This window comes from Struthio camelus, chromosome 21, assembly GCF_040807025.1.
Source record: "Struthio camelus isolate bStrCam1 chromosome 21, bStrCam1.hap1, whole genome shotgun sequence".
Taxonomy (NCBI): Eukaryota; Metazoa; Chordata; class Aves; order Struthioniformes; family Struthionidae; genus Struthio; species Struthio camelus.
Window position 1 is genome coordinate 4,827,868 of NC_090962.1, and position 24,536 is coordinate 4,852,403.

Sequence of the window (24,536 nt, forward strand, 5' to 3'; positions counted from 1 at the left end):
GGGAGGAGATGAGGATGGGACAGATTTGACTAGCAGAAGAATAGTTTTGCTGATAGTTTCTTTTTACTTGTTTGATAGGCTGTTTGCTTTGTGGTATAGGGGAAAGATGTTCATTTTATCTCCGTTTTTCTGAGTTGGGTGGATGGTGGCGGCTGGAGCTATCCTGGGTATAAAGGACAGGGAGAAGCCCCTGCTGCTAGGTAATGGGAGACATTCTCCATATGTGTAGCAAGCAGCAGATCTCTCAGCAGTGTACCCATCAGGAGACCAGTGCCCTGACAGAGAGAGGCCAGCTGTGACTGTCACCTCTTGATTAACATTTAATACCTGTCTGCTTGGCATGTAAGATCAAGCCGATGTGTAGGCCCGACAGGAGGGAGACATCCTCCTCCTTCCCCTAGCTCTCTTCTGAGGCAGAACTCTTAAAGTCATAAGGAGAGAAGGTAGTACTGAATTTGCTGTCTAGAAACCCATTATCTGTATCATGATAGCATCTGCAGGTCCCAGTTGAGATGAAGGTTCCATTGTGGCTAACCATTTTCTTTTGCCCTGTTAGGTTTATTCCTCTAAAGCAAGCGCCAGTGTAGTGTATACATGGCTTCAGCAAAGAGCCTGCCCTGCGGAAGTTGGAGAGCTCTCCAGAGAGTTGTCTTGAGGCCCATGAAAACTATTAGTAGAGATTGAACTGGAATTCAAGCCACAGGTCACCTGTGCACCCCCTTCTCTCTTGTTGTTAGTGAGAGTATCTGCTGCCGCCTCAGCTTTTGGTTTGGAGGTTCCAGAACAGTGCAGTGGTGTTGGAGAGTGGTTTGCATTGGGAAGGGAGATCTTTTTTAGTGGAGAGAAGAGGGGTTTGCTTGAGGACGAGGCTGTTGAGATTTAAAAATAAAAATAAAAAAAACTTGCTCTGTTTGCAATGAAATAGCCTCCTTGTCTGAGAGAAGTGTGTTTCCTGCTTAGAGACAGGGCAGGGGCAGATTCTCTGCGAGTAGGATGGCCCTTACCCTGTCAGGCAATAGTAGGGTTTGTGGTTTCCTGGCAGGCTAGCTCGTACCCTTTCCGTTCCATGTAAAGCCTTGGGTCTAAAAGAAAGAATTATCTAGGCACATGCTGCACAAGCTGTCCACAGAAGAGAGTTATTTTGTAGATTTTTGTGTGGTGGGTGTGTGGGTTTGTGCTCCTGAAAAATGAGAGTTGCCAGTTGAAGCTGGGGTTGGTATGGTCAGACATTAAGCAAACTTCACCCCATATGACTCTGCAGATGGCTATCTGTCCTGACCCACAGCTCTGCTGCTGTAACAGGCCCAAGCTCTCCTACGGAGCTTTGCCAAAGACCCTTAGTCCCAGTCCACAGACTCCTCCACCCTGTGCCAGTCTCGGTCCCTCCTCAATCTCTGCTTCAATCACAGCCTTCAGTGTCACGGCACAGCCTCATCTATTTGGTATTCTCACCTCAATATCCACCAGTGTTCCATAATTTTAACCTGCAGACACCTTTTCGCGTGATAATCTTGGCTTCCCTGTGCTTTTGGCCAACCAGCACCCACAGATACCCGCTGTTACTCCTGATCTCAGTCCACCTAGTCCATAGTCCCTCAGTGGTATTTGAGCTACAATGGCAGCTGGGAGCTGAGGCCCTGAGGAACATAGACTTTTTCCTGCTGGCTGCTTGGACTCCACTGAGATATGCTATTGGAAAGAAGTACACTGAAATGGTTCAAAGAGCTGTTTTTAAGCAAGGCCACTGAGCTGGACTGCATACAAACATCTGGTCTGTCACTATATCTCTTTGCATCCTTTCAGCCTAGGGTGGCAGGACCCTCACTGTTGAATATGGGTTATACATTGGACTATAGAATGAATTGAAGGGAAAAGGCGCCCCATGCTGCCTGTCACTGGGGTTGGGAGATGGTTTTTTGCTGATGGGATCTGTTTATGGAAACTATTACATTGCTTTCATTCTTCTTTTGCTTTTCCCCCTCCTAGCTAAAATCTTTTCTGAAGGAATGCAAGATTGCCAACTACTGCAAGCCTATCCGGCAGCTCCTGGAGAAACTGCAGGAAAATTCTTCCTACATCTCCAGCAGGCGTCAGAAAGCTACCTTCGGCGTGGCCAGCAGGGAGTCTGTGGTGAGCCTGCTTCTTCGATTTGGGCTTCCTGGAAAGACAGTCAGTCTCCGGCTGCTGGGGTTGAGCGGGTGGCAGAGGGAGGAGGGACGAGGTCATGGAAACGGGAGTGTGTGGGATGGGGTGGATGTTCACAAACAACTGAGCTCGGCAGGGATCTGATGCTATAGCTGGCAGCACTCTGCAGCCAAGAATCTCATGGAAAACAGTACATAAATTATACCCTTCTAATATTTGTAACACAAACACATGTATGGATGTGCCTTGCTTTGTTGGGACTTGTCCTTTGCTGAGAAATTTGCTTTTCATCATCCCACTTCTGATGTATAGATGCCAGTTCGTGCCTAAGGTGTTGGGGGAATTCTGCCTCCTCTGTAAGAGTGTTGTTTCCTCCTGGTTTATAGAGACCGGTCTCCAGCAATGTAGAACCAAGACATCAGCTGGCTGGTACATGGCAGTTCAGGATGCTGAGGTGAATCTTAGCACACAACCTTTCACCCTTTTCCTGGGCTCTTGTGGAAGCAGAGCTGTAGACCTGGGAAAGTTATGAGCCGTAAGAAGAGCGATCAGGCACCCTGGACACTATAGCCGCTTCTCAAGAAAGATGCTCCTGTATTCTTCTGTCTGCAGTCCAAGGCATGCAGCCTGCTGAGAAGTAGCTGAATGCATTCAACACCTAGAAAAGCTGCAATGACTTGAGGAGGCTCATATGGTCCATGTTAGAGCTAAATCTCAGGACAATTGCATCTTGGTGATGAGGTGAAGAGTGACTACGGTGGTGATGGAGGCCCACCTCTATTTTAGAGAATCAACTGTAGCACAGGCAGAAAACAGCATGTTAGAGGATATATTGGCTAATAATCAGCCATCTGACTGCAGCAAGGGCTAAGAGATGATGTCTTCCTGAAAAAAATGGAGTTGCTCAGAGTTACCCTGGATAGGTGCGAGTTGGGGATAGTTGAGCAAGGTTGAAATGTATGAAGTAACCCACCGTAAAAGGCATCTTCACATGGAACAAGCAGAGTTGAGCTGCCCTTTAAGGCGTGCCGAGAGGTAATGGTCTCCAGAGTCTTCCAATAAGGAAGTTGCTACCACCGTTTGGACTCAGACTTAGGCACTGGAAGCTAGATGCTGGCTTGGCTGCTTGTTCAGGCTGTGTTAAGTAGTGACCTTGTGTTAAAAGGCTCTAGAAGCAGCTGTTTGGTCTTAATTCTGCTGTGCCATTCTCTATAGGCCTATAGTAGAAGGGCAACCCTCTCTTGCTATTTTCTTTGTCTCCTGGTCTGCAATCTGCAATAGTCTTCAGGGATTAAAGTCTCTCCTGTTGTGGCTTGATAATCGTACCTGTTTTGCATTTGTCTGTGAAAGGCATGATAGATGAGGGTGAGGAGGGGGAATATACTCCTGTACCAGTATCTTCCTGTCTTATAAGACATGCCATTGGTTCCTCAGCCTGGTTAGAAAGTTGATTGGCCTGTACGCAGTGGGAGATGCTGCCTTTCTCTTTGTTTTTCCCTGCTCCTCGAGTCTGCCTGCTCCAAGCCAGGTCCTCATAGAGATGGGGTAAAATATTGTCAGGAGATTCCATTAAATGTCTTTGAAACTTGTTTCGTTTGCTTTGCTCTATCCTTCTTCTGGAACCTGTTGACCTGCTAAACTGAGGTATTTGAAATCCGGGCCCTACATTAATGAAGCCAAAGGGAAGCCCTGTTAATGAAACTTTGTTTGTCTCATCTTTGGGATGAGTAGCTTTTTGCTTATCCAGCACAGCAACCTCTGCATCTCTGATAGATGAACTCTGTATGTGTAAGCATAAATAGTGGGTCTGGCTCTTCCCTGTCTGGCAGGAGAGAGGTGAAAATATCTCTGTCTGCAAGGTAATTGCTGGGGTCAAAGTGATCTCTGTGTGACCACATGCTGTCATTGAAAAGTCTGGAGTTCTGCATCAGTGAAAGCTCCACCTGTTAGCACAGAGCTGGGCATGAAGCAGGAGTTGCAGCGCAGGCTAACTTATCTTCAGACACTCAGTGACAAGAACTGAAGGAAAATTATCCTTTGACGTATTAATGCCAGGACACAGCAGTGCTGTGGGATTAAGTGGCTGATGGAACTGGTTTTGAAGTGACTAAATAGTCTTTGGTTCTGTAAATGCTATTCTGGATTGGACTGTTTTGCCGTAGGAATTATGCTTCCCATATGGACTGAAGTGGTTAGGACTTTGTTGTTTTGTATTTTTTTGCGGACAACGCTGTGACTTCCCACCCACTCTGCAGAGGTAGAGATTTCAGCCTCTGGGGCTTGCCATGAAATGATGGGCTGGGGAAGATGTTTGGCTAAATAAAGAAAGGGTTTCCAGCAGCTCTGCCACTGTCTGTATTTTCCCAGCAACTCTGGCTGCAGCCCCTTTTACAAGAACTAGATTATTATTTTAACATCTTGCTGCCTGTACGGCTCCTTGTTGACCCTGGTGCACCTGCTTCCCCAGGAACACCTGCATCCGGGGGGCTGAGTAGCATGAGCCGGCTCTAGAGGGGCAGCAGCAGGCAGCTTGCCTTGGGTGAGGGAGGCAGGCACCCATTTGCTAAGCGTGCTCGGAGGGGGGCTGCTCCTCTGCTGTTTCAGCGAATGCAGCAATGATGTGAAGTACTACCCAGCGAAGATGCCTAGATTTCCAGTGCAGTCTGCTTTTCTGCACTGTGTTGTTGCCCTTGGAGAGAAGGGAGCCTTTCTCTTCCTTGGGTTGATGGGATATCACTGCTCCTGGGAGCAGAGGGAACAGCCCACTCTCTACTTCTGTGGGGTGGAAAGGACATGGTGGCTTATCTTTTGTGCCCAGGAAGCAGACTTTGTGGACAGTGGCCATGTATTTTCCTCGCGCTCCTTTGCAGACAGATGGCATACGTTTCCAAGAAGGGCCAAAGCTCTCTCAATCGCTGAGCTTCCCAGAATGATTTTGAGTGCCCCTAGAAGCGTGGGTTGAGTGTGCCAGGCTGTCTCCAATATATGTGGGGCGTTGGCCCTTCCCCTCAGCAAACTGCCGGAAAAGGGCAGGCAAGAAGGGGAGTCAGGAGAGGGGAAGAAGAGAGGCCAAAAGTATTTGCATGTCCCCCTTGCCAACAAGAGCAATTGAAAGCAAATGCTCTCTGGTATTCACAGACGTGCATTTGTGCCTGCTCCCCTGTAGGAAGGAGAGCCCAAATTCTGAGCTAATGCTTCCATGAAATACACTGAAATCCAGCTTTCGGGGGAAGAAGTGGGTTTAAATCGAGAGAACAGCAGTTTTGAATGTGATCAGTTCTGCAGTCCTGAGTAGTGGGGGTGTTTTAGAAAACTCTGTACTTCATTAAAGGATCTATATTATATAATTTTAAAGAAGAAATAGCCTGGAGATTGAACCTAGTGCTACAGGGAGCATGGGGGTGCGATGTTGTACTTAACATGCAGGGACTGTAGAGGGGTCCCTCCTTGCATCCTAGGATTGTGCTGGGGAGGGGTAGCCATACCAAATGTGCACGTTCCTGGCTGCTTCCGTCTTCACCGAAGGCTGAGAACTTTAAATTACACTTCCCTTTTATAAAAAGCAGGTTAATATTGGAGAAAGTGCTTTTTTCGAGAGCATGATGCTAATGGGTTCACTATGTTAATTAAGGTCTACCTGAGGGGAGCCAAGAAGAGTGGAACCTGCAGCTGAAGTTTAATCCAGGAGTGCAATGTGCAGCTCTGACCATAGGTTCCTTAGCATTACCCCGGGCCCTGGCTCAGCAGGGGAGAGTTCAGGGAAGGAAAGTAGTGCACCCAGACATGCAGCATGCACTGAGCTCACATTACAGCCCTGTGACTCCCAGGCGCATCTCTGTGCTGAGCTGAGGAAACTTTGTTAGGAACCATGGAGCCCAACAGGCTGTTGCACTTAATGACATGTGAAATGAGGGAATGAGATGATGGAGAACATTGCCTCATTTCCATGGGATTTCCAGATTTTCTACATTCATCCCCATCTCACGTTTCAGATGGGAGGATTTCTGGAGGGCAATGATCTTTGTTACATTTGTGCAGGCCCTAGCACTGCGAGCTTGATCCGTGCAGGTTGTCCCCAGGCATCACAGTGATGCAGAAGCAGTAATAGAAGGAGAAATGCAAATGGTTAAAGTGTGTATGAAGGCATCCACGCTCTCAAAAATCCCACTGAGGTGTTCAGAGTAGGAAGATGGGAGTGTTTTTTATTGTTTGTTTGTTTATCTGTGGATCCACCACAATTTAAAACTAAAAGAACTATGTTGGACAGAACGAGTAGACTTTTGCCCTCCAGAAGAGAAGTCTGTCTTGGAAGCTGTCCACACCACACAGCATCAACAAATTGATTGATTACAGCTGGCAGCTTGGTGTGAGCCTGATCTATACATGGGGTGACTTTGCACTCCTCAGGAATTGCTGCTCTTGCCATAGCGGTGGGTCAGATCAGTGGTGGAGCAGACAGTAAAGCTGAGCTGTCTGCTGGCTGGCGTCTCCACTGGCGAGTACTGCTGGAGTCAGTGGTACATCAGCTGTGCTTTCAGTCAGCCTGCCAGGGAGGAGACTGGAGAGCAGACGCAGGCTCCAGTCATGCAGACCTGGAGCTGTGTTACAAACAGTCCCATGGGGGTTGTGAGTATGGGGCCTGTGATTACCAGAAAGGGCCTCTTTGGCTTGATGCAGTATTGATAGCGCCTGTTCAAGGATGCATAAGTAGATTCCTTGCCATTAGAGTGCAGGTGACACAAGCTGGTTGCCCTTTAATTGTCAAAGTTTAGCCCCTGGTGCCAGCTACGGAGACCACAGATCATGTCTGCTTCCCTCCCAGTGATGGGCCGAATCAAGAGCTGACGTAGACTGATGTATTTCACTTCACAGTCTTCTCTGAGTACTTGCTTATTAGTAAAAGCCAGGGATCTGCCCTGTTATCTGTTGCAGAGAGCTGCTCGCTCTATTGTATTCTTCATACGCTGCTCGCTCTATTGTATTCTTCATACGCTGCTCGCTCTATTGTATTCTTCATACGCTGCTCTAAACAAACTTTTCCCCACACCTTGGCTCGCAGGCTGCAGCAAGCATAGTCCCCTAGTTTTGAGGTTCAGCTCCCTAGAGGCAGAGTTGATTTGGGGTCTGTCAAAGAATATTACTTAAGCTGCTATTTTTTTTTTGCTATGAGGATGGTTTGGTCCTTCTTTTTCCCTGCCCACCTCCCCAGCTGCCCAAACAGGGGCACTGTGTACACACAGCAGCCCACACAGAGTCCTGTATTTGTTCCCAGCGCTGGATTCTGGATGGTCTTTTTGGATCTGTTCTAACCTCTGTTTCTGTTGCTTGTTCCCTTCCTCCTTTGCCTGTTTGAGTTCCTACTCATATGTCCCATCCCTTTGCTTGCATCAGATTGACTTTTTACTGTGAGCTAGTGCAAAGCCTCTGGACACTTTGGTAATCCAGGCAATAGGTACAGTTCTCTGTGGGTTTTAAGTTAAAGGGATGCTGCCAGGTTAAAAAGAATGTATTTTCATTCGACATACCCTCTCTCTCAGCACTAACATGCCAGATGATTAAAGCATAAAAGGATTTTTAGCCATCTAATTTGCTTCCCACTATTTACAATGTTTGTGTGTCTTTTTTCTCTCTACTCGGACAGCGGAAACAGGCTCGGTACTTCTTCATGCTCTGCTTTCTCAAGGCTGGGTTGGGTCCAAGACCCTGCAGGGAAACGTTTGTTTCAAAAATAAACTCTTGGCTACAGAACAGGGGGAAAAGGCAATCAAGCATCTTTTGTACTTGTGTCTTGTGTACGCTTGCATGATTTTTTTTCCGAATTAAAAAATGAAAACTGAGCAGGCCACCAAATGCCTCCATTGATGGAGCAGGGGAGGCAAATTTTGTCTTGATAGATCCTCTGATCACTCCTTCCGATTCCCTCTGCTTCTTACCTTTAAGGTTTCAGGTGAAGTAATTTCTCTTCCATTACAGTAGACTGCCTCACCTGACTTGACTACCGTGTCAATGCCTTCTCTCTTGAACGAGAGTGGAGTGTAGGTCCAGAGTCAAGGTTGTAGGAGTGAATCCCAGAAAGCACTGAGCTGATTTTAGAAGACCCTGTTGCAAGTTCTCAGCACTTCTGAGAATCATGCCTCTTCTATAAGGGAGGAGTAGGAATCTGGGAACCCGTATTTCTGGCCACCATGCTTGGAAACTTTGGTGGTCCTCCATAACCCAAAGCGTCTTATGCACAGCCATATGAATGCCCCTTTTAGAAGAGCTTCTTCCAGCTTTAATAGCAGGTCCATTGCTACCCTTTTAGGTCTTCTCCTTTGATGAACCTTATGCCTTGCTATCCTTCATCTGTCTCTCCACCATGATTCAACACCGGTGACATTGGTATCCTGTGCGGTTGCACCAGTAAGCTGTTGCATTGGCCAAGCTTTCCATTTGTTCTTTGGCGTTCTTTGATCTCCCAGCAGAGCCCAAGCATTGCTCTACCTAAGGAGAGTTGTCAGTTACACCACTCCTGATTTAGTAGTTGCTTAAATGAACTCACACTTGGCTCTGCCTGCAGTCTTAGTCATGGATGCCAGTTCCAATCCAGGAACGAGAAACGGGTCATTTGGGACTCCACTTTTGGCTCCCTGTATTTGCTACGTTTTTATTGCAAAACTTCTGCTTTGAACACCTTCCTTAAATTTGCATTCCCTCTCTCCACGCAGGAACAATGGGAGAAGCAGGTCAAAGAGGAGGGGACACCTCTGACCAAGTATTACACTCAGTGGAAGAAGCTAAGAGAGAAGGAGATACAGCTGGAAATCAGCGGCAAAGAAAGAGTAAGAATGAAACCACTAACTTACTGCACATTTAGCTGTGCCATGGGAAGAAAGGGAAAGCATGTCCTAGCAGCAGGATGGTGGCTGGCCAAAACCAGCTCCACTGGCGTGAGCTGAAGTTGGCTTGAACTGGATGGATGTGTAGGCTATGTGTTCTTGGAAATAGTATGGGTGGGTCTGGATGACACAGTCTAGCCAGTGTCTTCAGCTTCCTGGGGGTCTGTCTTGCTGGGAACTCCAGGAGCAATATCTGGGTCACTAGCCTGCATCTTGTTTGTTTGCCCAAGCTGGTAAGAGGAGAAGTAGTGCTGGGATAAACTTCCCTCTGACTGCTGTTTCCTTGTAAGCCTGCTTGCTGCCCAAAGTCAGTCTCTAGGCAGCTGACTTTGTTGCTGATGGTAGTTCAACTTGACACCTTAAAGGTGTATGAATTTCACAGTGTGGGTTATCCAGTTTGGGCTGACACTCAGACTTCATGACTTGGCTTGGGGGCCTTGGCTGGACCTCACCTCTAGCAATGAAGCCAAGCATTATATTTAGACACTCTGCTTAATTGTTTGGTTGCATTGGTTGTTGAGTCATTTTCGTTTGCTTGTTTTTAAATCTGTGTACCTTTTTTTTTTTTTTTTTTAAATCTGTGCACTTTCACTTTTTTTTTTCTTGGCACCTGGGGGCAATAGCCTTACTGTGGATGCTACTTTAGGAGCAGGTGTGTGATGCAGTTTTGAATTTTGGACTCTACCCACAGTGCCCCTTCAGTGTGTTCATCCCCACTTTTATGGGCCTTCTTACATTGCCCTGGGCAGTTGTAGCACTTCAGACTGTTCTCCTGAAGCAGAGTGGATTGAGTTCGTCTATCCCTTTGGCTCCATTTGACCAGCTCTGCAGAACCTGACTGGATTGCCGTGCTAGAGCCTAGCTTTCCAAGAAAGTGGGGAGGGTGAAATGTGTCTGTCCTTAGCAAAGGAAATATCAGAGATGGATTTTGCTTAGCAGTTTTTTGTTTCACCTAAATGGATGGCTGGTTGTGAGGTGGGACTTGCTGTCTGGATGAAAGTGTTCAGGCTGCCATTTCCCACATCTCCCGCCCAAGTGAAGGTTCCCTGGCCATTCCCCTTGGCACTGCACTCCAGGATGAAAAAGCTGGGGGTGGGAGCTTACTTAAATAAGGAGCCCAAAGGAAAGCTGTCTCAGTGCTAATACAATGAAAGTGGCTGAGCTAGGCTGTTGGCCAGGAGCAGGAAATAGATATAATTGGTGTCTCCAGCATATGGCGGGGAACAATTAAAGTAATCAATGGGACATGAGGATGACTGGCTCTGAGCCAAGTCCCAGAGCATGGTAGAAAACCAAGGATATCCAAGGATATGCTCAGAATTGCATACCAACCTGGGAAAGGCTGGGAGACAGAAATTGAAATTCCCTGGGGCAGCCATGCAGAATTTTGCTCTGCAGACCCAATAGGAGAATGTGGCCTTTGCAGAAACAAAGTTGCCTGAGTGGGGCTAAGAAACCACAAAAACGGGATTGTTGTGAGTGGGGCTGACCTCTTGCCCAAAACTGGCCCTGCTGCTGTGAGCTGAGACATTTGTGGAACTGATGCAGCTATTCCCAGGAGGAAAGAGATAAGCCTTTTGCATAGACGAGCCCCATGTCGCATGTTTAAGGGAGGAGAGGCATTAGAGCTCCTTGGGGTAGCAGGGACCAGTGGAGGTAGAGAGCTCCCCTTTAGGGGGGATTCCTTTAGCCTAGCAAGGTTCAAGTGGATTACTTCTTAAGCCAGGGGCAGGCTGAAGGGCAGTAACAGAGACTTGTTCGCTCCTGGAGGAAGTGGGCTGAACAGATAAACGGTAGAGAGAGACAGATTTTGGAGGTAGCTTTCAGAAAGGCCTGTGGCTGCCTGACATCTTTGCTTGGTGAATGGGGCTGTTGTCTCTCTCGGTGGGGACCGCTAGCTTAATGATGCAGTATTGTGAGCCCCAGCAGGAGAGCGAACACCATGAGGCCCATTAGGGCTGGGAAAATCCATGTCCTATTAGCAGCCATTTCGGGAAGAAAATAATAACAAAAAAAAAATCAGCTTGGCTCTCAGCTGCTGTGAGCTGAAACTTGCCTTATATAACAGCGCAGACCCTGTCTGCCTGTTCACTTTGCTTTTCCCAATGGTTCTTAATGGGATGCAGACTAATCGGCTCCGTGAGGCTCAGTAGATAGTAACCCTCTAGCTGGGGGATTAAAAGACTGGCCCTCAAATTACCTAGTTACTGTTCCTGTTTGATGAACACAGGCTGTATCTGGGAGCTGTGGCTCAGTGCAAGGCCTCATTCCTTTGCTTTGTAATTGCTCCACAGCTAGTAGGGGTTTCTGGTGTCTTTATTTTGAGGTGCTCGACTTGAAGGCACTCGTGTGGAGTCTCAGAAAGTTGGGGGTGGCATGACTCAGGATGATGCAACACCAAGTCCTTTTTAATAGGCTCAGGTTGGGTCCAACCAGTACTGATGTCGCCCAAAACTGGCTACTTTTGGAAATGAGGACTCATGTTTGTATTTTCCTATGCCTAAGACATCCCAAATAACAGTCTCTGCTCCCTGCAGTACATGCCCTGCATAGTATACTGAAGAAGTTTTACCCCAATGTTGATAGAAATCTCTCCCCTGTGCTCCCTTGAATTAAGAAGTTAGACTCTTCCACTTTCGATGCACAAGACATTTTGCTCACAGGTAGCTCCCTTTCCACTGTAAAAGCACTAAGTGATATGTTCCATGGAAATATCCTACGCTCCAGGTGAGTGAAGAGGAAGAATAAGGTCTTGAATGACTTTTACATTTCATTTGCTACTGCCTCATTGAATCAGTATTTCTGGTGCATTCCTTCTCCCACTCTCCCCCTTTTACGGGCTAGACCAAGTGGGAAGAATGAAGCATGAACCTGTCTTGTCCACCAGAACTGGCAGGAGCTAAGGGAAATATTTTCATCCTAGCAACTCCCCTGGCCCAAGATGGAGCTTGCTGGAGCTCAGCCACCCTGGGAGAATGGTTAAGGTATATAATTAGGTCATCTGAGGGCAGCTGTTTGGCGGTGACTCTGAGTTGCTGCTCTTGCTGGGGTTTGCTTCCTGAGTCTAGTCTCTGGCATGCAAAGGCTGCTGTTTGAAAAGCCCGTCATGTGCTGCTTTCTTCACATGTCTTCCAGGCACAGAGACAGTTCGGCAGGTCTCTGCAGGGCCAGTGGGAGGAGAGGCCTCTCACAGTGGAATAGAGCAGGTGGTAAAATGGTTTAAAATTAGGACCCTGCAAATGGTAGTTGGTGCTTTGCTCCCTTCTCCCCTTCTCTGGCCAGCTTCTGACTTTCCATCCTAGTGCTGCAGGTTATTGCTTATAAGTGCTCAGCTCCCGGAATCAATATTGCCCAGTTGGGGACCATAACTGTGAAACTGGCTGGGAGAATTTGCTGCAATTGGCTGCAGGAGCAAACGCGTGTGTGTCTCTATCTCTGCCGAGAGCCGCTTTTCTGTACGGAGTCTGCTTTGCTGCTGCTCCTGCTGGGGGAAGCTCATGGGGGGGGGGTTGAAGTGGCTGTGGTCAGAGAGGAGTGCATCAAGGGGTGGTCTGATGGGTGGGAGAGAGCAAATGACTTATTAGTAGCAGGGCGAATGTTTCCAAGCAGGCTAATGTGTGCTAATGCATGAGTGCTTCCCCGGAGGTGTGCAGCCAGGCGCAGGCAGCGGGCAGCTGATGTTCAGAGAGCACTTGGGATTTAATTTGCATTCCGATTATCTTCACCCTGCTGGCATGAGCCCTTGCAAGTAAATCCTCCCCCCTAATCCCCCTCCGGAGAGGTGTAAAGAGCAGTGAGGTGGTGTCGCTTGCAAGTACTTAATAGCATTGATATTGGCTGTGTCTGCAGCAGCAAGGCTTGCCCCACTGAACTCTGTAAGGACTAGCAACAGGGGAAGCTGTAGGGTAGACATATCTTAAGCATCTTCAACGCCTTTCCGTTTAACTGTGCTGAAATCTGCAGCCAAATAGAAGGTTATAGCTGCCACAGATTTTGGCATTGGTGCAGGACCACTGCTTCAGAGCTGACCAGCACAGACTGGCTTGGTTGTACTTGTCTGCCCAAGCACATATGGCCTGCATGGCTTTCTGTCCAGAGATCTAGGACAGCCAGCTTGTCATGGATGTCTTGCATTTTTAGCCATGCCAAGCTATCAGTAGTAGATGGCTCATTAGCAAAACTAGTTCACTGGGTAAGGATCAGTAGAGCAGTGGTGCTTTGCGCTCACCATTCGCCTTTGTAATTGACTCACAGATGTGTCTGTTGTTGCCCTGCTCGGCAACAGCCAGACATGACCCTTGCCTCTTGGCCATGTGGCTTGCACGTACAGAGCGAAGCCAAGTCCCTGTGTTTAAACCTTGTAATGTTTAAAAGTACAAGCTAAGGTTGTTCTTACTGTTGGTTTGTTTGTTTTTTTTTTTCCTAGCTTGAAGACTTGAACTTCCCAGAAATTAAACGTAGGAAGCAAGATGAAAAGAAGGAGGAAGATAAAAAGGAATTCAAGGACCTCTTTGAACTGGACAGTGACTCTGATGAGGAAAACGTCGGATTCTCTGTGAAAGGTATGGGTATGGGGCTGGGCATGCGTTCTCCTTGCTCAGATTTCTCTATGGTGTGGGGCAGTATGGCTCTACCCCAAGGGAGATGTGTGCTGGCCATGTTTGGTTCAAAAGATTTAGTGACGTGGAGAGAGAGCACAGCATGATGATGCCCTTTGGAGGCTTTATAAAGTGGCAGACAGAAGCTAGTTGGGAGGCTTTTATTTTTCTCTCCCTCCTCCGTTCTGTCACTCTAGCTCATTTTAAAGCCTGCATTAGTCTTTGTTTCCCTGCATGACCCATACCCTCTCCTCCCCTCGGCACCTTTCTTTTGTCACAGAGACTGACCCCAACCAGGGAGCTGGAGAGCCAGGGAATGTTTAGATGAACGTAGAGCCTGTTCTCAAAGGCTTCAGAGAAGTAGCTGCAGTTCATACAATAACTCCCCAAAGAGTGAGTTCTCCTTCTTGCGCTCATAACCGGTGCAGGTTCTGGGCAGTAGGCTGACCTTGGAGAACCTGGGGTATTTGCTGTCCTTTTTCATAGTGAGTGGAGGTGCAGGAACGCATATTTCATTTCCTCACCTTTAAAGTAGAAATAAGAACGTTGTTCTACCCAACGGCAGGCCAGGATGGTCTCTTTACACATTATTGCAAACAATGGCTGTCACAGGGGCTGGCTCCCGGAATCTTTGCTGGAAGAAGGGTTATCCTCTCTGTGCACGCATTTCTGATTTATTTATTTTCTAGTGACTGACGCTGCAAGTATTCTTGATGAGCCAAGAAAGTTTTGAATCTCTGGAGGAAATGGAGTGATATCACTCACTGGCTGTGACCACGAGGGGGCCACAGTAAATTGTAGAACCTGCCTAAAAAGTTCACCATGTGGTTTGGAGAAAAGCTTAAATTGTCTTTTTGTAATTTGGAGAGTTTGAGATAGCGCAGGTTTTCTAAATGCGTTATCATTCATATCCTGCTAGGGAGACTTGCAAGACTGCAGGGTTTTCCTGTTGTGGGGGAGGTTCGATCTGCAGGTAAAGTTCTAATCTGTCAAACATGTTGTGAGGTGTGAGGGTAAATCCTGTGAGGGTAAATTACCACAGAAACCCCTGTGAGGGTAAATTACCACAGAAACAGGTTAGCATTGTCTCCTCAGAGGTGTCTGTGGTAGAGGAGGAGGAGGAAATGGTCAGAAAACTTGTTTGACAGCTTGAGGTAGAAGTCAGTGAATTTTTGTAGGGAGGAGAGTGAAAGTGAGGACATGATCCAGCAAGATGCTGAGATATCAGTGTCACATCAAAATGGGTTGCTGATATAGCTCCTTGAGATCTGGGGTTGTCCTGCCTGCCAAACAAATTAATGCCTTAGAAGCATCCTAGTGGCTTCTAAAAAGGCAGGTTGCTGAGAGCCAGGGAGACCTATGGTGCTGCCTGGGCCTCCCAGGAACGGGCTTTATGTATTCTTGGGAGGTTGCTTGGGCTCTGGTCAAGGATTCTGGGAATACACGGGTATCCTAAGGTGAAGGAGGCACATCTGTGACGAATGTTACTGATGATACAAGATGAGGTCTAGGGCAGCTGTCTGGCTGGTACCCTACTTTGCACAGGTCCTACCTTGGTGCTGGTGCTTACCTGCTCACTGCAGAATATGCTGAATGTAAAGTTTTACAGCTTACGTGTTAGGCTCAGCTTCTCCCCGCTACTTGTGTGTGTGCTTGTGACATCTGTCTGCGAGGCTCTTGGGCACCTCCAAGGGGCTGACATATATTGTGAAGAGAGCGCAAATGAAGATTAAAGTCCATGCAGTATCAAAGGGCTCTCCCTGCTCCGTTTGCATGAATCCCGTCGCTGTGGTATCTAGTCGCTGAACACGTATCAGCACTGTCTCAGGGTCAGTAACGGGCCTTGCCTTCCAGCGTTCCTGGGTCCGCTGCCTCTCCGTAGTCTTTGTTCTTAGTGGGGTGTTTTCTGAAGGGAGGGAACAGGCCCTGAAGGCCACTTCCGTTTCAGGGAGCAACTTTACTCAGCCCCCGTGAATCATGAGGCTCTGGGCGGAGACAGTGGAGCGAGCACTTGGTCTGTACTGTAGTGTAGGGTGAAGTCCCCTCCAGGCAATGATGTGACTGCACAGTGAGAAAGGGGCACAGAGCAGGGAGGCTGGGAAAAGTGGCTGTGTCTTGGGAGATGCATACAATGAGCTCTTGTTCTTACTGCCTGTGGGGTGTGAGATGTTCCCAGCCATGTTCTGCATTCAGTAACTGTCCGGGTTGGCTGCGGATGGAAGTCAGAGAAGCCAATGCTTCAATTTGCTGCAGTTCCCTGTGTTTGTGGCCATTGTTCTACTGGGTGGCCAAATGCAAGGGAATTTGGGAGGCCCTGCAGCTGCTGTGGCCTGAGTGTTTACTTTTTTACCTGTGAGGTTTGAGGGCATGGCAATCTCCTCTCCTCAAATATGGCACAGCGGAAAGACATTGGTTCATCTTGAAGCATTAAGGCTACTTAAAAACATAGCTCCTAACCCTTGCCATCCCCTTCCTCAAACTTTCAAGCTGCAGAAGTAGCCTGCTCTGGCTCAGATGTGAGGACAGGTTGACTACAGAGATGGAGGAGAGAGTAGGACCCCTGAAATCAGCCTCAAACTGCTTCTAAGAGAGCCATGATGAGGGCAGCTGATGGCAGAAGTCTAGGCAGGAGGAGGAGACCACCCTGGACCTTCTAAGGAAATAAGGAAAATAAGAAATGTAGCTGGAACTGCCCAGTGATGCGGACCTCTCTGTACTATGGCAGGGAGAGGACTGATGCGAGCCAGGCAAGTGTTATGGAACTAACTGTGGCGTTGGTGTGTTGTGGGAGTCTGTGAAAGCTCATAGTCACCTCTCTCAAACAGAGTGGCAGAGAAGGCCTGGGCAGATCTGCTGTTCTAACATAGCACTGTTTCCAGACATGGGCAGGAAAAGATGGGGCTGGTAGGCCCCCCCCTCCCTGCTATAGGAACGGAAGCAGGGACATGGTTTGGGAATGACAAGGATGATGTGGGAGAAGAACAAGAGGCTCCCTGAAAAGCTCAGCCATCCCCAGAGATGTGCGTGTTCTCCTCATTAGGCTTGGCAGTGGCACACAAAACTGTGCAGTGTTCTTACTGGAAAGAGCCGGTTCCCGAGCTTTACCTCCTGGGGATCAGTAGGTCTTTGCAAAGAATTGGGAAGGAGGGAGGAACTCCTGGATAGGAAGGAACTTACTGCCAGAAAAGTCCTTGCTAGCTAGCTGCAGGAGTCTGTGGCTGTAATTCATCCTCCTAGGCTACCCCATGGGTTCCGTCTGTGGAGACTCTTGCTCTGATCCGGAAGACTCCCTTCCCCCTGATCCTTGCTACTCAGAAGTGTAGATTTTGGAACTAGCAGCTGGTGTAGCGTCATTGTGGCTTTCTGGTGAGACGTGGGGATATGAAGCATAGTGAAAACGCTTCCCATCTCTCATTAACCAACGTATTTGACCTGGCAGAATCTTTCCTCTGTTGACAGGATGTTGTTCTTCCTATTTGTGGTTGTTTTGACCAGTCAGGTTCTTGGCCAAATTCAGAAGAGTGGAAAATTGTCTATTAAAAGCCAGGAAATTATCAGGTTTGTGTTATTCAGCTGCTGTTCAAAGCTGCCCTCCCCCCCCCCCCCACCTTTTGTTTTGGTTTACATTTAAGTATTGCATCAGTGAAATGTCTATTTCAGTTCACCCCATTTCTTCCCTCGGGAAGAGGGTAGACCTGGAGAGCAGCTAAATTTTTTGGATTAACCATTGCTAAAAACTTCTTGCTCATTAACGGACTTCTATCTCCAAGGCCTTTGTATTTTTTAGAGCAGAGCAGACTTCTGAAGAGCTCTTTGCGATCAGTTTGAAGAAGTCTTAAAATGCAAAACAATCAATAAAGGGAAATCTCTTTTAGGGAACAGAAAGGGTAGGTGAGCCTCCCTAAGAGCATTAGCGAGAAAGCATCTAACTGCAAAGTGAGTTGCATAGCTAATTGACACAAATGGGTGAGTTTGCACAAGCCTGGCCCTGGGACAGGCATGTCCTGTCTTTGCTTGGTGGGGGAAGTAATTGAGGGAAGGGGTGGGCAGCATTGATGTGAGCCATAGCTGAGTCAGCTCATGCAGGATGCAAAGCTTTCAAGCTTGCAGCTGACCCTCTGAACTCACCAGGAGCTTTTTAGAGTTGATCACATGTATATGTAGGCCTTTCACAGGTCCCTTCAAGGACCTGTGTCTGTTCCTTTCAAGGCCCAAGCTTGTCCACATAAGCAGATGTGTTTAGAAGAGTGAGTTGTGTACAGGTAGACACAAGCTGTACGTGCTGTTTTCATGGGCTGGGTTTATGGTTTCCCTAAGCTTTAAGCTTCGCAGAATGGGCAGTACAGTCTCTGCCCTTCCTTGTGTGTTTGTGGTGACTGCAGAAACAGCACACGTTGGGATTGAGTGAGTCTGAGTGCTTTTTGTAGCCGCAAAGATCTCCAAGGCAACATAATGACTGTCCTTTGTCCCCCAAACATTTTGCCTCCAAATGAGTATCTCCATGTCTCGCGCACTCTCCTGGTAACCTGTGCCTCCAGGGCTCCAGAGATGAATGCTGGATGGAAGCTGCTTTGTACTTCGGGTCTCTGGTTCCCTTATGGAGAAAGGTGTGTAAGTGGAGGTTAGAGAAATAGGATCTGAATAACCAGCCAGGCTGTGGCTTGCCACAGCCGGGTGTGGATGTTGGGGCAGAGTCCTTAGCTGGAGGATGATACAAATCATCATCTTCCCTGAAAGGTATCTCCAGCCCCTGGAAGGGTTATAGTATGACATGGGCATCTCCAGCATTCGCTGTTCTGGGAGGTGGTCTGTAGCCCCACTGATGTGGGCAAGGGAGTGTTCTGAGTAGCCAGCTCCAGGCATGGCCGAGAGCAAGGTGGCAGGCCTGGGGTCAGGGAAGGTGCCTCAGGCCCTTCATTTTTGCCCTGACCCTTTTGCACCTTCCCTGCTCCGTATAGGCAGGAAGTGAATGACGTGTTTCTCCCAGAGTAACGGGGTAGGGAGCTCCCTGTTCTCCCGATTTCGGTCCCTCGTCATTCCTGGAGGGCCAAGAGTGATAATGAAAGGTGCCCTTACAGAGGGAGGGAGGATAACGTGCAGTTCCTGTTGTCCTCCAGCAGCACTGGTGCAGTTGTGCGTTATTTTCCATCCTGCTCTGAGGGTGTCCCTCTTTACCACCATCTCCAGCTGTGCTGTAGCAGAGAGAGGAGATTTGCTGCTTCTGGCCCCAGGCACTGCTGCAGGAAACAGCCACCAGCAGTTTGGTGTTTGCAGCTCGCCCAGCCCTGGGCCCTGCTCTATGCTGTTCCCAGATGGGAACCAGCCACCCCCACTCCCCTCCCACTGGGGAGCAGGAGCAGCAGCAGCATCTGGTAGACTCACCTTCTCCAGAATCCTCCCAGAGCAATGTTTTCTCCCCTCCGAGCAAACAAGGAGGGGCTAGTGGGACTACTGCACTAGTGTTGAATAGCAAGGGATCCTAAAGCGGAAATTAGGGAAACTGCGGCATAGGTCAGGGAGCAGATTCAAAAGTGGTAGGTTCCTATGGGGAGAATCAGCTTGTACGTAACATTATGGCAGTGTATTCTTAAAGGGCACGTGCTCCTGAAGGTCTCAGTGGGAGCCCAGAGTGATTCGGAGGAGAAAGCCAGCTCCAGCCAGATGTTACAGCCTTGAAGCTTTCTTCTCAGCTTCAGGGCTGAGGTATAATTGCATGCGTTGACAAGAGGGGTTAGAGGTAGATACATAAAGTTGCAGGTGCAAGGCTAAACACCTCGAGAGTTCTTGCAGTGTGTGGAGGTACCAGGGAAGAGTATTCAGTGTATTCAGAGGAGGGGAAGTTACAGGGCAGTCGTTGCCTTAGAGTTGTTCTGAGCGGAGGACTGCAAACAGACCACTTTGTTTAATAGCCATGGATAGTTGGTTCACTGAATGTACCTGGTCCTACCTCTGGTAACACATTCCACAGCTTCAACTTAAACAGTATATGAAAAGGACGTTTTCATGAAGTCCGCTGCCCACCAAATTCACTCAGCAGCCTCTTGAGCTAGCTACAGCCATCAGCGTGCTTTAATGAACCGTGTAGGATCCAGGCATAAATCTAACTCTTTGGGCTTCCCTTCAGTTCTTCTGAATCATAAACCCAGTTTTGCAGTAGTCCAGAGATGAAAGGCTGAGAGTAGGCCATCCACTCCCTTTGTCCCAGGCCTCCTTACTAGTCCCTCAGATCCTATAGGATCCCGCAATAGCTAAGATCTCTGATCCTTCCTTTCCTTAACCTTAGTCTTAACGGTAGGTGAGAGGCTCACAGCAGCCGAAAACTTGATAAGCCATTTGTCTTTAACAGCAGCCGCCTTTTTCCTAGCTCTGTAAACCTTGCAGTAACCAATAATAAAAGCAAGGTCTTCAGTCTCTTCTTTCTGAAGTCCTAAACCCTGACTTCAGCATTTGCAGTAGGCCACAGAGCCAGGATAGCAAAAAGCCTCCTATGCATGTGAATCTTCGTTCTCGCTTCTCAGGCCTTGCAGAATCCATTAATGGATGAATCTGTTCTGAATCCAGCTCCAATTCCAGTGTGAGATCATCAATAGTAAGCTTTTTTGTTGCCTGATGTCACGTTTATAAAGGTCTCGGTTTTTTTCTTTGTGTTTGGAGCCGCTAGCTTTGTCAGTACCAGCACTTCTGGCACTTCTGTTAATTTTTAGGACCTTCTGAAAGAATGAGGAGGATAACGCACAGTTCTTAGGAATGAAGTCAGTGAGTTCATCAGCACAGCTCCATATCTGCTTCTTTCAGAACCGGGAAATTGGGAGTACTGGCTGGCTTTCTGTCGGTGCATCTTGCATTGCATTGAGAGTCCTCATCCAGGATCAGATTTGGGTGGGTGCTGCACAGACCACTGCGTAGCCCTCTCTATGCAGAGAGCTGATCTGATTAATTGAGACAAGCACCAGGAGGGGAAGTGACATCTTGTCACAGTTAGAATGGGGTTTGAGACAGGAGTTTGAGCTCACACCTCTAGGATTCCAGCATAGCGGCTCTTCTATGAGGCCACGCTGCCTGTTGGCTGTCTGTCCCGTTGCTTCGTCGTGGTCTGCACCCGATTAGAAGTTGTGCGGGAATAAATTGCAAGCAGTGCATTGATGCCAGCAGCAAATACGGCTGCACAGCAGGAAAGAGAGGAGAGAAATGAATTTGCAGTCATTTTTTTTCATCTTAGGATCTAAAGGGGGATTCCCCCTACTCCTACCTTGTGCTTTGTGCAGGTGGAACTGAAAGCTGCGTCTTAATTTCAGCAGGATTAGACAACCCCTAGTCCCCTTCCCCTGAGGGGGCAGGAAAGGTGGATATTGCAAAGAGTTCTGTCACGGCAAGGTGAGCCGCCCTTTGGAAGGGAGGCAGGAGAGGCCCCCTTTGCTTGGGTCTCTGCAAGGTCTGAAGAGGGAGGAGAAACAAGTTTGCACGTCTCAGGAACGACCCGGAGGGCAACCATGGAAAGAGCCAGGGGCTGGCGAGGAGAGAGTGTGGATTTGATCAATCGATGTGCTGAGGTGGGGGTGGGGAAGTTCAGGCATTCTTCTCATTTACCAGCTGACAGATCTCTGGGAGGAAAGGCGGTTGCTCCTGGAAATTATTAATGGCTTGGAAAGAGGTGCTGGACTGCCTCATCACGAGGCAATTAAAGGCGAGAGGGAGTGTGGCTGCAGCGTCTCTCTGGGCTTGGCTATAATGAGTGATCTGTCCATATTAGGTGTTGGTGTGCCTCTAATGAACTTGAACAGCTTTCTTCATTTATCCCTCACGTAATCATATTACATCAATTTCATGCCAGGCTGGTGGGGGCCAGGAGTGTGGAAGGAGAGGTCAGACATTTTCATTTGCTAACAGAATAAGTATGGCCCTTCTCAGTGGCAAATTTCCTGCTGTGTGCAGTCAGCTTGGGGATCCAGAGGCAGAGTGAGGAGGAAGAGGGGAGGCGCTGGACAACTGGAACACCCTAAGCATTGTCTTCTCCAGGTGTCCCTTGCCTAGTCCATCTCTTGCCATTGGTTCCTTTCCCTCCGTGCTCCTGCCCTCCTTGTACTGCAGGAGGGCCCTGGCACGGCTTTCTGAGAACACGGCTTTGCGGTTCTGATTTGACAGATGTAATTGTAACGTTGGTCAGGGACTGTCAGAGGCACCTACGGGGCTCAGGTAGCTGGCTTTTGCTGGGCACCAGCACCAGTGTTCCTGGGAGGCATGACGCAGCAGCCCAGTAGGTAAAAGCCAAGCCTTTCTGGAAGGTTTGCACTGTCCCCAGAAATCTCTTGAGAAATGACCTGGAGGTGAGGCTTGGAGCCCGCCCTCTGCGTGGGGTAAGTCTTGCCAGGGGGGCTGCAAGAGAGCATTTTCATTCTCTGGCTCGTGCATCGCTGCTCTCGCTTCTGCCCCAGGTTTGGCTGATTAGAGTTGTCCATGTGGTTGTGGGAGTGAGTGCAAGCCATACAGATTCTCCTCTGCTTCTTTCCCCTGCACCAGCCAAGTGTAACGGTGAGCGCTGAGCAGAGAGGAGAGCTGACAGCACTCCAGGCTCTGCAGCAGAAGTGGCACAGTAGCCATGGGAATGGTAAGCTACTTTATGCTTCAGTTTACCCATCTCTAGAAGGAGGGTTGCCTGCTTCCCAGGAGGTGGCAGGTTGAGTTCACTGCTCTGCCCGTGCTTGGTCGTCTTAGTGCGCCCGAGACGCCCAGTGGACTCCGGGTTATGGGGTGTCCCCTCACCTTGGGAGCCTGCCACTGATGATGGTGTTTCCAGCTGCAGCAGAGGGATTCAGCTGTTGGTGAGGAGGTGAACGTTTGTGACTTTCCTTCTGAGGAGCTAGTTTGTATCTGTAGAACCTCACTGAAAATTTGGAGCCCTGGAGTCCTGTTGAGACTTCCGCCTCAGAAGATGGCAAGCTTGAGTTCTGCAGGAGATTGTGTTGGGCTGGGATTGCCTGTGTACATCAGTCGGGGCTGAGATTAGGGGAGGAGGGAGACAGGAGGCTGGAGAAGCTTAGTACATTCCTCTTAGCGGTCTGCTGCCTGTGTCATAACACGTAGGAATGACCCAAGGGCCTCATATGCAATTCCCATCCCCAGCTGGTTTCTGTGCGTGCTCTCAGAGGAGCTGGGAGCTGGTGCTGACAGTGCTTTTGCTAGTACTGCTTGATGGATAGGAGCATGCCCCCCTCAGCTGTTGCCTGGGCAGCAAGAGGCTGCTCAGGTGCCCATCAGTATGATTTTGTGCAGTGAATAGCACTGCAATCCATCTCCTGTGGAGGGGGTGCTCTCTGCGTGGCTGCGAGCACATGTGCGGACTCCATCCATTGAGACGTAGCTTCCAGTCCCTGGGGGGGCAATTGCACAGAAGCTATATGCTGGCAGAGCTGACAGATTGGTGAAAGGAGAGCGAGCAGGGTGATGACGGGGAGCCGAGAGCACTAGCAACCAACTTATTAATGGCTTTGTATCCAGTTCAGTGGCTAGCGTAGGTCAGCTGCTGAGGAGGGAGGATGGGGGCAAAAAATAGATGCTGTCGTGGGGCCCGAGAATCGCAATGTGAGAAAGATGTATAGCCAGTTTCCAAGCAGAGTCTGGGAGTGTGGATAAGTGACTTCAGGAGCTTTGTGAGCAGGGGTAGACAGCCTGCGGCGGTGAGCTGGGCTTAGCTCATGGGTGGCGGCTGGAAGGAGGCGAGAGGAGGCTGGTTCTTCTGCCCCTTCTAGACAGAATTTGTATCCTGTCGTTTAAACGCATGGCGACTTGCACGCTCAGGAAGAGGGAGAAGCTCTCCTCCACTGACGCGAACTCAATGTTAGTAAAAGGAGTCTGGGTCCAGCAGCTCAGGGGCAGATGCTTTTCCCACAGGCCAAGCATCCAGAGGCTCTTCACCCTTCCTCCCAGCCTCCCTTGGAGGCTCTGGCTAGCCATCTGCAAGAAGAGTTTGCAGTAATGCCTGTTCCTAGACCTTTCTGTTGTAACTAATACAGGGAAACAAGATTTTAGAAGGATATCCTGAACCAAAGGGTCTGCCCTGTGCAGCTGCATATGATCACTGAGAAGGGGGTATACACAGGCACTATTTCTTGGTGGAGCCAGACCCTCTCTCCTCTCAGCTTCATGACTTATTCCTGCTCCTCATTCATGTCTGTTCAGTAGGCCTATTTCTTTTCAGTGTGTGCTGTGTTCTCTCTCTTCTTCTAGCTTTCTTTTTCTATCTCTGTTTGCCTTCTGGCCTTCCTGGCTTCTAGCAGATGCCTCTGAAATAATATATATCCTGCTGTAGGCCTGTAGCTGGGCACCTCCAGTGCAGGGGGACATGACTTCTGGGGAAACCTGGCGGGAAAAACTGTCTGCTGAATTTCCCCTTTAGTGTGTGTAGGACTGAAGTCGTGAGGATGAAAGTAGGGATGGTGGTACTTTGCCCTTTGTGTACACTGCCTGCAAGCGTGCTTGAGTGCTGCTCAATGGCATTGAGTAATGCCATTTACATAGTAAAAATAATTACAGGTAAAGCCAAGGCCAAGCAGGCATCAGGAGCAAAGGAGAGTCCAGAGGACAGTTCAGAAGAAAGCAGCAAGGAGGACTATGGCGAGGATGACGATGAAGAGGAGGGAGAGTACGAAATTGAGGAGGACGAGGAAGAATTGGAAGACGACAGTGACTCAGATGGTAAGTAGTGCAACTGGGCAAAGGGGAAAGGCATTACTGACAGCACTGGTTGCCAAAGGCTCCTTTACAATCTGAGGGTTCCCCTACAAAGGGGTTGTCTCCTCTTTCCCTGCTTGCTGTTCTGAGCTGCAGGGCGTAAGGAGGGATTTTTACACATGCGCATACCCTGGACAGGGAGACCTTGCAGTTCTGAGTTTATACTGCGAGGAGAGCGAAAGGGTTA

The 24,536-nt window shown here is 48.8% G+C and overlaps 1 protein-coding gene across 2 annotated transcripts in view; it reads left to right on the forward strand.

The window, feature by feature from the left end:
* The window catches only part of NOC2L (NOC2 like nucleolar associated transcriptional repressor), a 60,878-nt gene that overhangs the window by 29,794 nt on the left and 6,548 nt on the right, over positions 1-24,536 (forward strand). For both annotated transcript variants that reach the window (XM_068916048.1, XM_068916049.1), the window contains exons 14-17: positions 1,987-2,130; positions 8,853-8,966; positions 13,450-13,585; positions 24,152-24,313. In XM_068916048.1, coding sequence (XP_068772149.1) covers positions 1,987-2,130; positions 8,853-8,966; positions 13,450-13,585; positions 24,152-24,313 — 556 coding nt within the window. The remainder of the gene's footprint in view (positions 1-1,986; positions 2,131-8,852; positions 8,967-13,449; positions 13,586-24,151; positions 24,314-24,536) is intronic.